Source organism: Phaseolus vulgaris, chromosome 8, assembly GCF_000499845.2.
Source record: "Phaseolus vulgaris cultivar G19833 chromosome 8, P. vulgaris v2.0, whole genome shotgun sequence".
Classification (NCBI taxonomy): domain Eukaryota; kingdom Viridiplantae; phylum Streptophyta; class Magnoliopsida; order Fabales; family Fabaceae; genus Phaseolus; species Phaseolus vulgaris.
In genome coordinates, this window is record NC_023752.2 from 42,046,153 (window position 1) to 42,058,717 (window position 12,565).

Here is a 12,565-nt window from a genome sequence, read left to right on the forward strand (position 1 = left end):
ACCTAATCACCTGACTTTGCTTGTTATACTTGTTCCAGTAATATTATTTTATGAGGGGATGATCGTTAGCTATATCGAAGTTGAGTTTAGACTTTGTCTCAATATGTCACATTGATGACGATAGTTTAAATGGGTTGAATACGGAAAATTTTGTGAGGGACTGGGTCACAATTATCAATGAATGTATATTTACGACGGTTAAACCTGGAGACCATTTCTGATGCCCCTCCCTCTCAACAAAATTCAGAAAATGACTAATAAAGTATTTCAATGACAGAAGAGTGTTTGAAGATATAATATGAACCATAATTTATCAAATGTTAAGAGATATAGTTTGACTTTTAAGCGTTTGGTGCAATTGCTTCGACGACTTAATGCTTGATTTAAATAATTCCTAGTGAAGGAAAATGCGTATAATATAGTGAGACTCGACGACATGCACTAAAACCTAATACTTTTTTTATTCGGCAAACGGAAATAGTTTTAGTATGTAGGATGTGAAGACATCTTATTTTATGAACGAGTCATGGATTTAGAATCTAAGATAGGATGAATGTGATAATATTTGAAGGAGGAACTTTTCGCAATGCCTCAACACTTCATCCACTAGGCATTGTTCATCCTTTGTTTTCTGTTATATTATATTTGTTTTCAGTAAACTTAAGTTAAAGAACTTTAAACTATTTCATTTCTTCAAATAATTAGTATGTTATAGTTTGTCTTTCATTAGCATTTTTAGAGACCGTCTTCAACATTGATTATTTGAGAAACTTTTAATATTTTACAAGTTTTCCACATCTGTTGTTAATGGATGTTGAAAATAACTTTCTAATACCAATTATACAAAAAAATACTTGTTCAAATAATGAGAAGATTCAACTTTACATAAATTTTAAGTTTCGTATGTTAAATGTTTCCTATGCTTATATGAATATCATCATTTAGTATCCCTAGGTAGTTCAAAATTCATGACAATAGGAAACATCGAGTTTAATTGATAGCTACACAGACATAAGATGGCAAGTAACAAAGATAATTCTCTCGGAGAGGACATAACAATAATTTTCACTAGGAAGGTAAAGTCACAAAATGAAATACAATGGTTTCATACTTCTAAAAAAAACAATTCAAACTCAAACCAAAAACTCTATTTCTCTTGTATAATTTTTGGTTTTGTTCAATGATGATCTCTTTGAAACTTTGGTCATTATATAGGCTTCAAAAATATTGTTACTTAGTTTGATTTTTTGTCAATATTGTTACTTAGTTTAATCTTCATCGATGATATCTCTTGATAACATGCTCGTAAATTCTTTTATATTGATATGGTTTGATATTGTGTCAGATTGGAAATCTAAAGCTACTTGGGGGCCATCAAAACATGCATAATTGGAGGTGTGTTTTTCTCTATACAATTAATGATTACTCAATGTTGACATGATCATTCATGATGAAAAAAAAAATCAAAGTTCCCCAAGAAATTTAAGCATTGTACACTTCTACTCCTAAAGCATCCTAAAGCAAACTAGGAAGATAGTCAAGTTTTTAAGCATTGACATTAGTTTGGAATTATGCTCTAAGAAGTTTGAAAACTTCTATTTTTCATACTCCACAACAAAATGAAGTTGTTTAGAGGATGAATATAACCTTCTCTGAAAGAATAAGGAGCATGTTGTCACATTTTAGTTTAGATAGACTCTATTAGACTCTATCCAGTCCACCCACTACATTTGAAAGCATTACTCCGATTGAGGTATGCCCCAGAAAGCTAGCAGAGTGCACAAGGTTGAAGATCTTTATTTGTCCAGCCTACTATCACTTAGATGATTGTAACCATGAACCAAGTAATTGTTTGTGTTCTATGAGAATGGAGTGAAGGTGACGAATTTTGATAGAGGACCATAAACATAAGGAAAGCCACCACAATATAAGGTTGAAAGTAGAGAATCCAAGGCACAACAAATATTCATCTTTGAAACTTTGTACCAAGATATGTAAAATTATACTAGGGTTTTTCTTTATCTTTGACCTTGAATTTTGGGTCACAACTTAGAATAGAATGAAAACCCTAAACCTTGAAAGCTAGAGGCACCATGGATAGTTTTAGAAATCATAACTTGCATGGCAAGCTAGGGTTTGTAGAAGCTTGGGCAACGAGGCTTAAACCCTAACCCTAGCTTGTCATGTAAGTTAGGGTTTTGGTAGCTTCTTCAACATGCCACCTTCCCTCTTCCAAGCTTATAAATAAGAGCCTCTAGATATGTAAAATTCAGACTTGCATGTTCTTCCTCAATTGTGTTGTTCTTTGATGTATTTCATCTTTAAGTCTTTTTCACTTATTGAAATTTAGTTTAAATGGTTAAAAGTGCATAATCTCTCTTGAACCATCCAAAGCAGTCACAGTTAGGCTTATCCTTGCATGCATGGTTTGATATAAATTTGTTTTTTCAGTTTTCTTACATTTTAATCAGTTAAACTTGCTTATTGTACTGGACAAGAGTGCTCGGGACCTCGGTCCAGGTATTTAGGGGAGGTCAACTCGGTGTTTGGGTTCAAGAGGTGGGTCGTGAGCTCGACCTAGATTTGGTCAACCCAGAAAAGGTAGTTAAGATAAATGATAAAGAAATATTCTATATGTTATCATATTATTCTGAAGATGAAAGATATAATTATTATTGTTTAAATTTGTTATCATATTATTCTGAAGATAAAGAGATATTTTATCTCTTGTGATAATATGCAAGTTAGTTATATATTAAATAATACATATTAGTTACATATTAATTAATAGTTGTTATATATTAATATTTTTGTTATATATTAAAATAAGGTTATTAGCAGAATATGTTTTTATCCTAACAGATAAGTGTGTGTGGTTGTTAAGATACGTAAATACATGCATACAATGGTTAGTTGAAAAGGTAAATTTGCTAAGTAAGAGAAGCATCGTGAGTAAGGGTGCTCATGTATAACAAAATATTTTCCTGCTGTTAGTACCTGAAGTGGTGCCCCATTAGCAGGTGGTTTTCTGTTATTATTCTATGTTTTCAGTAGAGATAGAATTCTCATGAGAGAAAGTTGTTACAAGAGTAGTTATAAAAGGGGATTGAGTCCCCCAGTAAAGGTACGTTGTTTCTGAGCCTGAAACTGAATACTTATTTGATTTTAGCAAGCTCTCACTGACTTGATTGTCGAAGTGTGATCAATATATAGAGCCCCCTCTCTCTCAACAGAGCGATGTTCCAGTGCACCAGGAGGAGACAGACTAGAAGCGGATAAAACTTTGTCACCCAGTCAACCCAAGATCAACCGGGGAGAACATTTGGCACCCACCATGGGACCCGATAAAACTTTATCCCATCCACAGTTGTGATTGAGCCTTCTGACGTGATGAAGAACACGAGGCAAGTACCCCTGGGATCTGAAGGAAACGATGATTCCGCTTTACAACAATTCATGGATGCCATGAGAGTCTTCATTGAGAGGAACGAAAAAGTGTCGAAGAGAACAAGAGTGGATTTAGGAAGAAGCCAAGGCTGAGCAAGTGAGGCTACGAGCGGAAGCCCAAGCTGAGCAAGAGCTCCTGTAGGAACGTTTGATTGCAGAAACTTGAGACCTCCCGATTAGCTATGGAGGAGCACGCGCAAACCAATGAGGAGTTGCGGAAGAGTTTGCAACGATGTGACCAAGTTCCACTAGGGAGCGAGCTATGAATTTGTCATTGAGAGACAATCCCTAGCCATTCTCACCAGAAATAATAGTTGAGGCCATACGATGGGTGTTTGGTCAGTTTCACGGGAGATCAGGTAGAAGTACGAGGGTACATTGAGTTGAGGACAACCTTCGTTGATGAAAACGCGACCAGAACCATCGCCATCAGCCACAACAGCTCATATGAAGATGAGACCGCGTTCTATTGAGGGAGGAATAATCACCATAAAAGCTTATCAGAAGACGACAAGAAAGTGCTACAAAGGAGAACGTTGTCGACGTGCTCGGAATGGAGCGTATAGGTTGGAGACCCTAGAGCGGGGAACCATTCTTCGAACGTGGAACGTGGCGAATCTTAAGTTTTACTTTAGTTAAGGTATTTAGCTTTAATGCTTTCCTTTTGAATAATAATGTTGTTTTAGGTGACGCTCTTCTTCCCTCGAAGGGGCTTTTTAATAAGGTTATCTAGTGATAAATTTGTTCTTCAAAGGTGGTGCATGAGATTCGTTTATTAGTTAGCACAAGGTAAGGCGACCTGTCTCGGTGAGATTATCCAAGCAGGCGCTCTGTGTGCGAGCACAAGGTAAGACGACCTGTCTCGGTGAGACTATCCAAGCAGGCGCTCTGTGTATGATTTTTTTATTCATGATCAGGTAAGGCGACCTGTCTCGGTGAGATTATCCGAGCAGGCGCTCTGTGTGTGAGCACAAGATAAAACGACCTATCTTGGTAAGATTTCGAGTAGGCGCCCTGTGTATGTATTGACAGATAAGACGATCTGTCTCGGTAGGATTCTGAGTAGGCGCCATGTGTATCTATTGACAGGTAAGACGACCTGCCTCAGTAAGATTTCGAGTAGACGCGCGACGTGCAAATTGATTATTTGTTGTTAGGTAAGATGACCTTTCTCGGTAAGATGATTTGAGTAGGCGCCCTACGTGTAAATTGATTTTTTGTTGTCAGGTAAGACAACTTTTCTCGGTAAGACAATATGAGTAGGGGCCCTATGTGTAAAATGATTATCCATTTTCAGGTAAGACGACCTTTCTTGGTAAGACTATCTGAGTAGGCTCCCTGTGTGTAAATTGATTATCCATTGTCAAGTAAGACGACCTGTCTCGGTAAGATTATCTGAGTAGGCGCCCTATGTGTAAATTGATTATCTGTTGTCAGGTAAGGCGACCTATCTCGGTAAAGATGATTCGAGTAGGTGCCCTGTGTGTAAATCGATTATCTATTGGCAGGTAAGATGACCTAGCCCAGTGTCAAGCATGACCACCCGAGTTCGGGCGCTCTACATTTTAATTTGATATGGTTAAGTTGTTTGATTTGAGGCAAGGTAAGATGACCTAACTCAGTGTAAGAATGAGTTATAGGGGCTTTGCAAGAAGATGTCATGGTTAAGTTTGTCTCAGTGCATGGTAAGTCGGGATATCTCGGTGAATGGTCAAACGCCATGATACTAGTAGAAATACAAGAAAACTCTCCTCGGTTCCAAAGCTGCGTTGTTGAGGAATCTAACGAGGGAAGGAAGGTGAAACTGGACTTGTTAGATGAGGTGCGTGAACATAGTCGTATTAACTCAGAGGCTTTAAAGAGAAGGGTGAATCTGAGGCAAAAGACCAAGACGAGACCTTGGCAGTTCAAGGTTGTCGACTTGGTGATGCAAAAGGCCCATCCCTACTAGTTAGAAAACAAGTTATCTCAAAAGTGGGTTGGCCCGTTTCGCGTAGTCGAGGTGCTCGGGAATGGATCGTATAGGCTGGAAACCCAGGAGAGGGGAGTCATTCCTCGAACGTGGAACGTGACAAAATTCAAATTTTACTTTAGTTAAGATATTTTGTTTTAATGCTTTCTTTTTTAACAATGTGATGATTAAGGTGATGCTCTTTTTCCCTTGAAGGGGTTTTTTAACGAGCTCATCCAGTGAAAGTTTGTTCTTGAAAGATGGTGCATTAGATTTGTTGATTTATTTGAGTTAGCACACGATAACTTGACCTGGCTCGGTGTTAGTATGACTACCCGAGTATAGGCGCCCTGATGGAAGAGTGCCTTCATCCGTTGAGGTTTCTTTGGTGGATTGGCGGAAGCTTCATGGATTGTAGCGGACAAGGAGCTCACTTAGAGCTTGAGGATTCCTTGAAGGTGAAGGATAGGTATGGAGAGTGATAGGTGAGGCCTAATCACTTGGTCTAGTGGAAAATAGAAGATCAAACGTGTATCCTAGGGAGGGTAGAAGACAAGAGTGTAATTGGCACAAATTTGGCAGCAATTCACTCATTGATTAATCTTGATATTACATGAGCCAAACCCTCTTATTTATAGTGCTTAGAGGGCTGAAAATTCAAAAGAAAGTGGAGGGAAATTCAAATGAACTTCCATCCAAAAGTGGCGCCTAATTGAGCACATGGGAGGGGTGTGACTAGTGTTGCATGCTCACCCCCTCTATGGGCTTTCTAAACCGGGCTTGGTTAATTTAGAGGTTTTAGAAACCCTAAATTAACCTAGGTTGGTGTTTTAGGTGCCAAAATTAATTCTAAGAAAAATTACAAATAAAGTTCCTATGTTAATTTTGACAAGAAATTAAATTCTACTCTACACTAGAGTATATGGCATTTTGAACATGTATAATAAGGTTTCTCTGCCATCAGTAGCAACATTCCAATCTTCTTGGCCATAGCTCTAGTGGTTGGCCCAAATCTACTCTTTGGTGGGCTTTCATTGGGGCTTGTGCTTGGGCCTCTTCCATCATCCTCTCCCTCTTGAAAAGGATTTGTCCTCAAATCCAATGCTTCTTCTTCTTCATTATTACCTACAAAAGGAGTTAAATCAATGACATTAAAAGTATCTTGTACTCCATACTCTGTAGGTAAATCAAGTTTATATGCATTGTTATTTATTCTTTTGAGGATTTGAAAAGGTCCATCACCTCGGGGACTAAGTTAGGACTTTCTCTTAGTTGGAAACCTATATTTCTAAGATGAAGCCAAACTAGGTCTCCTTCCTCAAAAAATATTTCTCTATTCCCCTTATTGCTATGTTTTATATATTTCTCTGTTTGCTGTTGTATTTGTTCTTTAACCCTCTCATGCATTTTCTTAACAAATTCAGCTTTTGTAGCTCATTCCTTATTCAGAAAGGTGTGTGGATTAGGAAGTGGCAACAAATCTAAAGGAGTAAGAGAATTAAATCCATATACAACTTCAAATGGAGAAATATTAGTAGTCTTATGAACTACCCTATTGTATGCAAACTCAATATGAGGAAGGTACTCATCCCAAGATCTATGCCTACCCATTATGACCGCCCTAAGCATAGTAGAAAGAGATCGATTTACTACTTCCGTTTGGCCATCTATTTAAGGATGGCAAGATGTTGAAAATTGTAGTTTAGTTCCAAGCTTTTCCCAAAGGGTTCTCCAAAAATGACTTATGAACTTTGGATCTCTATCCGAAACTATGCTTCTAGGTAACCCATGAAGTCTTACAACTTCCCTAAAGAAGAGTTTATAAATATTATGAGAATCATCCACCTTGTGGTAGGGATTAAAATGTGCCATTTTACTAAATTGATCCACAACCAAAAAAATGGAATCAAAACCTCTTGCAGTCCTAGGAAGTTCTAGAATAAAATTCATGTTAATGTCTTCCCATGGAGCACTTGCAAAAGGTAAAGGAGTATAAAGTACATGGGACATTGTTTTAGACTTAGCTTTTAAACATGATATGCATCTAAAATAATGTCTTTGGACGTCTCTTCTCATATGCGGCCAAAAGTATTTTCCTTTTAAAAGCTCTATAGTCTTATCAACTCCAAAATGGCCCATGAAACCTCATTCATGAGATTCTTTTACAAGAAGTTTTCTATGTGTTCCTTGAGGTATACAAAGTTTTCCTTCTTTAAAAAGATACCCCTCAGACACATAAAATCCTCATTGCGCTCTATGTTCACATTTAGCAAAGATGGATGCAAAATCATGATCTTCTTTGTAAAGTTCAATTATGTTTTCAAATCCAAGAATTTGGGCTCCAAGTTTTGAAAATAGAGCATGCCTCCTTGAGAGAGCATCGACCACAATGTTTGTACTACCCTTATTGTATTTGATAACATAAGGAAATTGTTCAAGAAATTTCATCCATTTTGCATGTCGTTTGTTCAACTTATGTTGACCTTTGAAATATTTTAAAGACTTATGATCACTATGAATGACAAATTCCTTAGAAACTAGATAGTACTCCCAAGTCTTTAAGGCCCTCACAAGTGCATAGAGCTCTTTATCATAGGTGGGGTAGCTGAGGGTGTTTCCATGAAGTTTTTCACTAAAATAAGCAATTGGATGTCCACCTTGCAACAACACGACACTTATGCCTACTCCCGATGCATCACACTTTAGCTCAAAAGTTTTTGCAAAATTTGTTAAGGCTAGAATGGGTGCATTAGTGAGTTGAGCTTTTAGCCTCTTGAAGGCTTGACCTTGCTTCTCGGTCCAACTAAATGGAGCGTCTTTCTTCACTAACTCGTTGAGCGGTGAAGCTAGACTTGAGAAGTTAGGCACAAATCTTCTATAAAAGCTTGCTAGACCATGAAAACTCCTAACATCTCCTACATTTTGTGGTGTTGGCCTTTCTTGGATGGCTTTAATTTTCTTGGGAGCAACATGTACCCCATTTTTGTTAACTATAAAACCCAAAAACACTACGCTATCAACACAAAAGGTACATTTATCAAGATTAGCAAACAAACAATTAACTCTAGAAGCAGAACTTTAATCGGTTAAAATAGCGATTTAACCGGTTGTTTATGACAGCGGAAAATACAAACAGATATAGAGAGAAAGGATAGAGAGAATTACACACACAGATTATACTTGTTCACTCTATCACAGAGCTACATCCAGTCCTCAGTGAAAGCATTGAGTTTTCACTATGCAACCAATCACAGATTACACAAACACCACACACAAAGAGGTGACTTTGAATCCCACAAAGCCTACTCACCCTCCTTGCACACAACACACACCTCAAGCCAGAATCACACTGACTTTACAGGATTTCACACAGTTATATAGAATGTTATATGAACAATTACAAGAACTTGAACAGGATTAGAAAACACCTGGTAAAACACAATACACCAGCACCCTATAGATCAATTCTTCTTTTCACCACAACAAAGCACAAAGCAATGTTGCTAAAAACTTGATAGAAACCTTTTCACAAACAGTTTTGTAATCTCTCAAATCAATCTCAACTCAGAGTATCAAAATCTTTTGTTTCATCAATCTTTAAACGTTTGAATCAAAAACATATTTATAATACTTGAAATGCTAACGTTGAAGCAAATCTAAACAACCAAATTAGTTAAAACAAATTTTCAAAAAGCTTTTACAAGGACATACATTTAATCAGTTAAAACCACAATTTAACCGGTTGAATGCTCTTGTCAGTTATAAAACAGTTTCAAAACCTTCTTTGCCAGCTAAGTTACAAACCACCGATTATTTCGAAACTTTAATCGGTTGTTTTTCCCTTTGCATGGAAAAACATTTTAATCTTTAAAACTGATTGAAATGAGCTTTGTCTGAGATTCAAAACTGATCTTTACAAAGATTCTAAACCCCAAACCAAAACTTAAACCTAAAACATCACACAACTTCAGGCTTCTTTTGAATTTGACACATCAAAGCTTCTCATCTTCAACAATCTCCCCCTATTTGATGGAGACAAATCCCTGGGATGCTTTTAGAATATTCTTTGTTTAGAATCTGTTGAATCCTGCACACTGAACAAACACATAATAGTCTAGTCCAAACAGATATGCACTTTATGTCAGTTTTCAAAACTAGCAAAACCTGCATAAGAACAATCGGTTATAATACAGAGATAACCAGTTGAAATTTTGCTGAAAATCAAAACCAAAATAAAACAGCAGAACATTACAGCTTCCCCTATTTGTCTCATCAAATAGACAAAAGAAAATAAAATATAACTAGGATAAAGCATGCATATCAAGAATTCCCAATTCATTTCGTAAAGAGTAGAACCTATCCTTGGATAAAGGCTTGGTGAAGATATTAGCCAGTTGTCTTTCTATGGAAACGAATTTGATCTCACAGTCTCCATTGGCTATATGATCACGGATGAAATGGTTTCTTATTTCAATGTACTTGGTCCTCGAGTTTTGAATATGATTCTTTGTCAAGTTAGTGGCACTCGTATTGTCACATAGAAGAGGAACTTTACTCATCTTTACTCCAAAATCTTCAAGTTGTTGTTTGATCCATAGAATCTACGCATAATAGCTACCAACTGCTATATATTCAGCTTCAATAGTGGATAAGGCTACACACGCTTGTTTCTTACTATGCCATGAAATGAGGCTTGAACCAAGCAAGTGGCATGTTCCACTTGTACTCTTCCTATCTAATTTGCAACCTGCAAAATCCGAATCGGAATGACCTAGTAAATGTATAGGAGAAAGAGAGGGATACCATAAGCCCATTAATATTGTGCCTTTAAGATATTTTAGGATCCTCTTTGCATCCTTGAGATGTGATTCCTTGGGGCAAGACTGAAATCTAGCACATAGACACACAACAAATATGATGTTTGGTCTGCTTGCAGTTAGATAAAGAAGTGAACCTATTAAACCCCTGTACATGGTTTGATTAACCTCTTGTCCAACTTCATCAGCTTCTAAGTAGCAGTTAGTTGACATTGGAGTTGCTGCTCCTTTGAAAGCTTCCATCTCAAACTTCTTAAGGATTTCTTTGCAATACATTGATTGGCATATGAATATTCCTTCTTTGGACTGCTTAACTTGTATGCCGAGAAAGAATGAGAGTTCTCCCATCATTGACATCTCGAACTCCCCCTGCATATCTTTGACAAAGTCCTCACTGTTGAATCAAGTGTGATCAAAAGCTTTGAAGAATCCAAATCCTAGCGTTTGATGGAAGGCTGAAGTTGCTTGGAGTTGCTGCTATGTTTTTAGAGTAGGATCTGGGTAGTTATCTTTGTAATCCACTCTTTGTTGAATCTAAAGCTTAAGTGTTTTCAAATCTTTTAATTTTAAAGTGTTTTTCAAACTAAGTGAAAAACAACCTGTTGTTTTGTCGAAACAACCAATTGTTTTACACTTAGGTGTTTTTGAAAAGGTTAAAAACTGTTTTGGTTGGTTGACTTGCTGTCAAACCAAAACAATTGATTGTTTCGTGAAATCAATCGATTGTTTGTTTGAAAATCTTAACATAATCTGTTTTGTTAGTTAAATGTGCTTTAAATGATTTTCAAACTGAATGCACTCCTGTTTTAAATGCTTTGACCAATATTTGAAAGCTATAAATAGTTTGTTAATGTTTTATAACAAACTAACAAACAAGGAAAGAGAAAAACAGATTTGAGTTTTTCAGAGATTGCTTTTAAGATTTGTGTTTTCACCTTTGAGCTTTGGTTTTTTCAAGAGAATGTAGAATAGGATTACATCTGTATTGATGTCAGTTCATTCTGTAACAAGTGTAATTCGTTCTGAATACTTTGTACATTCTGGTGTTGTAAAGCCAAAAAGGGTTGTGTGCTCTTGAGGTTGTCAAGATCAACATTCTTTGTGGGTGTGGTTAGCCAAAGGAAGCTTGTTTCTTGAGGGGATCAAGGTCACTTCTTTGGTGGTGTTTGTGTGTAATCTGTAATTGATTGCTTAGTGGATTGCCGAGTGGATTCTGGGGACTAGATGTAGCTCCTTGTTTAAGAGTGAACCAGTATAAACTGTTTCTGTATCTCTTTCTTCCCTTAAACTCATTTAAATTCAGTTGTTATTGTTTTACTGGTATAAACAACCGATTCTTTCGCAGAAACAACCGATTGTTTTTCTGGTGCTTTGCTGTTTTAAGCTTTGTTTCTTGGCTAATTGAATTCCTAATCTGGTTTCTTGCAAAGAATTTCATTCAAGCTTAAAACATTTTCGAAAACCCCCTTTAAACAATTCACCCCCTCTCTCGTTTAAGGCCATACATTCTAACAATTGGTATCAGAGCTTGGTACTTGAGAAATACTCAAGTTTGATCCTAAAATCTTTTTTCAATGGCTGAAAAACTACCTTTTGGAGAGGGTGCTTCAATCAACAGACCACCTCTATTCTGTGATTTGAATTATCAATTCTGGAAAGTTAGAATGAAAATCTTTGTTGAATCTCTTGACAAGGGAATTTGGGATGCAATTGAAAATGGCCCTTTTAATCCAAAATTTGAAAAAGATGGATCTTCCATTGAAAAACCTTGGTCTCAATGGACTGATTCTGAAAACAAGAAGGCCAAATTTGATTATATTGCTAAGAACATCATAACATTTGCCTTGAATTCAGATGAATTTTTCAGGATTTCTCAATGCTCATCGGTCAAGGAGATGTGGGACACTTTGGAGGTGACTCATGAAGGAACCAATGATGTGAAGAGAGCTAGAAAGCATACTCTAATTCATGAATATGAAATGTTTAGAATGCTTAAGGGTGAGTCAATCGCTGAAGTACAAAAGAGGTTCACCCACATCATCAACCACCTTATGATCCTTGGGAAAACCTTTGATAAAGAAGAACTAAACATCAATATCCTCAAGTGTCTTGATAGAACATGGCAACCTAAGGTGACAACAATTTCTGAATCAAAAGATTTGACATCCTTGACAACGGCTTTTTTGTTTGGTAAGCTTAGAGAACATGAGTTAGAAATGAAAAGACTCAATGTTCAAGAAAGTGAAGACAAGCATGTGAAAAGCATTGCCTTGAAAGCTGCCAAGCTCAAAAGCAAGCAAGAGTCAAGTGATGAAAGTGAAGAAGAAAACCTTAGTTTGTTGTCCAAAAA

General features: G+C 36.7%; 1 protein-coding gene across 1 annotated transcript; it reads right to left on the minus strand.

Moving 5' to 3' along the window:
• Positions 1-9,999: 9,999 nt before the first annotated feature.
• On the minus strand, positions 10,000-10,572 carry LOC137825167 (uncharacterized mitochondrial protein AtMg00810-like). The gene has a single exon (XM_068630842.1). The coding sequence runs from the start codon at positions 10,570-10,572 to the stop codon at positions 10,000-10,002; it is 573 nt and encodes a 190-aa protein (XP_068486943.1).
• Positions 10,573-12,565: the final 1,993 nt, after the last annotated feature.